The sequence below is a fragment of the Orycteropus afer genome, unplaced genomic scaffold (assembly GCF_000298275.1).
Source record: "Orycteropus afer afer isolate SDZICR_OR568_19922 unplaced genomic scaffold, OryAfe1.0 scaffold00487, whole genome shotgun sequence".
Classification (NCBI taxonomy): domain Eukaryota; kingdom Metazoa; phylum Chordata; class Mammalia; order Tubulidentata; family Orycteropodidae; genus Orycteropus; species Orycteropus afer.
The window spans coordinates 649685-651716 of record NW_006922074.1 but is presented as its reverse complement, the minus strand read 5'-3'; the positions used below and the strand labels follow the sequence as shown (position 1 = coordinate 651716).

The window sequence follows — 2032 nt, the reverse complement described above, 5'->3', positions numbered from 1 at the left end:
GCACCTGAGAGAGAGTGGGCACCTCCTAGAACATTGTTTTGTGCCACTCCCAACAGAAATACTCCAGGTGGACACCTTCAGCAATCAGGAGCTCCTCAGTTGCTCATAGCAAATCCCACCTTGGAGTTTACAAAGACTTATGGGTAGAAAAGCCACACAAAGTAATTTACTACACTGCACAGGGGCACCAGCACAGAAGGCCAAGTTTCAGAAACAGACAGAGCAGGGTCAAGCCAGCCTGTGAACTGACCTGGTCTTAAACCACCTCAGGCAAGGACTGAAGGACCAGACTTTTTAAACCTTATGTTACCTGCCCCATAAATCCAGCCAAGTAAAGGTATATCCCTTTGCCAGGTACTCTTTGGTTGTTCCAGGAGGGTGGTGGTGGTGGTTAGATGCCATCAAGTCAGCTCTGACTCATAGTGACCCTATGTACAACAGAACAAAATACCGGCTGGTGCTGCACCAGCCTCACAATCTTTGCTAATACCTGAGCCCATCATTGCAGCCACTTTGTCAATCCATCTTGTTAAGGGCCTTCCCCTTTTCCGCTGACCCTCCACTTTATCAAGCACAATATCCTTCTCTAGGAAATGGTCCCTTCTGACAACATGATCAAAGTAGGTGAGATGAAGTCTGGCCATTCTCACTTCCAAGGCTCATTCTAGCTGTCCTCTTCTAGGACAGATCTGTTAGTTCTTCTGGCAGTCCATGGTTCCAGGTGAATAGGAAGTAGTTATGTCAAGATCACTTCAAACAATTAACCTGTCACTAAAATGCCTTCTTTCCACCTCCTACCCCACACCTCACACAAAAAAAATAAAAGTATTGAATTACAATGTGCCAACAACTCTAGGAGGTGGGTATCATTATCCCCATTTTACCACATGAGGATAATGAAACATCAAAAGGTTAAGCAACTTGGTCAGGATCATCAGATACTAAACGGGGCACTGAGATTCAAATCTAGTCTGTGTCTTTGTCAGGACTACGTCGCAAGAAGACTAAGGTCACAGAATCCTAGCAGAGAGAAGTGGAAAGGAACCAACTAGGTCAACAACTAGTCCAGCTTTCACATTACATTCACATTACAGGTAAGTAAGTTGATGCCTGGAGAGGGTAAGGGATTCTGTCAAAGTCACAAAGTAAATCAACAACACAGTGAAGACTACAAGAGACCACGTCTGGTGACTTCTACAGAACTTCACAGATCAGCTTAAATGACCCTTCCTCAGGAAGTTCCCCTTGACCACCCCCCCTTCCCAGACTGGCCGTGTTCTCTCTGCTGCACATTCTCGGGGCTCTGCACGCTGAACACAACTGGAATCCCACACCTGTGTGTGCAACTGCTCACTCAGTGCTTGTCCTCTGAACTTGACTGAAGTTCTCTACCACAGGTGTGTCCCGAGCACTTGGTACAGTATAGAGCTCACAACCAGAGGCAGGCATGTGGCGAGGATGGGCTTACCTTCACTGTCGGTGAGCACCTCCATGCGCCCACTGAACATGGCTTTCAACATGGTGTCCTGCTTGGTCAGCGTCTGCATGGTGGTGTAGTAGAGGGCCCCACCCACGTTCAGTTTCACATACTTGGAGCTAGGGCTGGTGCCCTTGAAGGAAGTGGTGCGGGTAGCAGCTGCAGGCACCGCTGAGCTCACCACACTTTCTCCTGACATCTCTTCCTGCAGGCAGAGAAGAGACAGAGTCACCATCCCAGGCTTGGTTTACCCCTTTCCACCCATGGGCTGAAACTGGTCTTTTGCTTGGTCCACATACACACTCCATTTAAAATTTAAAGTTTATTTCCCAAATTGATAACTCAGGCAATATCACAGAAATAGTTCGAGTTCTGGTTTTTGTTAAAATCAGAGGCCAATAAAAAAAGACCAGGCTTTCTGGTCCAGTACAGACTGGTAAAGCCCCCTGAGACTATGGCCTCTAGTCAACATTCAGGTCTGGAACTGAACTCACTCCCATGGCTTAACCTTCAGCCAAGTAACAGACAGGCCTACAAGGTGAACAATTACACCAG

At 47.3% G+C, this 2032-nt stretch overlaps 1 protein-coding gene across 1 annotated transcript in view; it reads right to left on the bottom strand.

Annotated features, from left to right (window-relative positions):
* The window catches only part of KCTD10 (potassium channel tetramerization domain containing 10), a 28218-nt gene extending 26542 nt beyond the window's left edge, over positions 1-1676 (bottom strand). Inside the window, exon 1 of the mRNA XM_007954977.1 lies at positions 1469-1676. Within this exon, the coding sequence (XP_007953168.1) occupies positions 1469-1676 (208 nt within the window). The remainder of the gene's footprint in view (positions 1-1468) is intronic.
* Between the last annotated feature and the right edge of the window lie 356 nt (positions 1677-2032).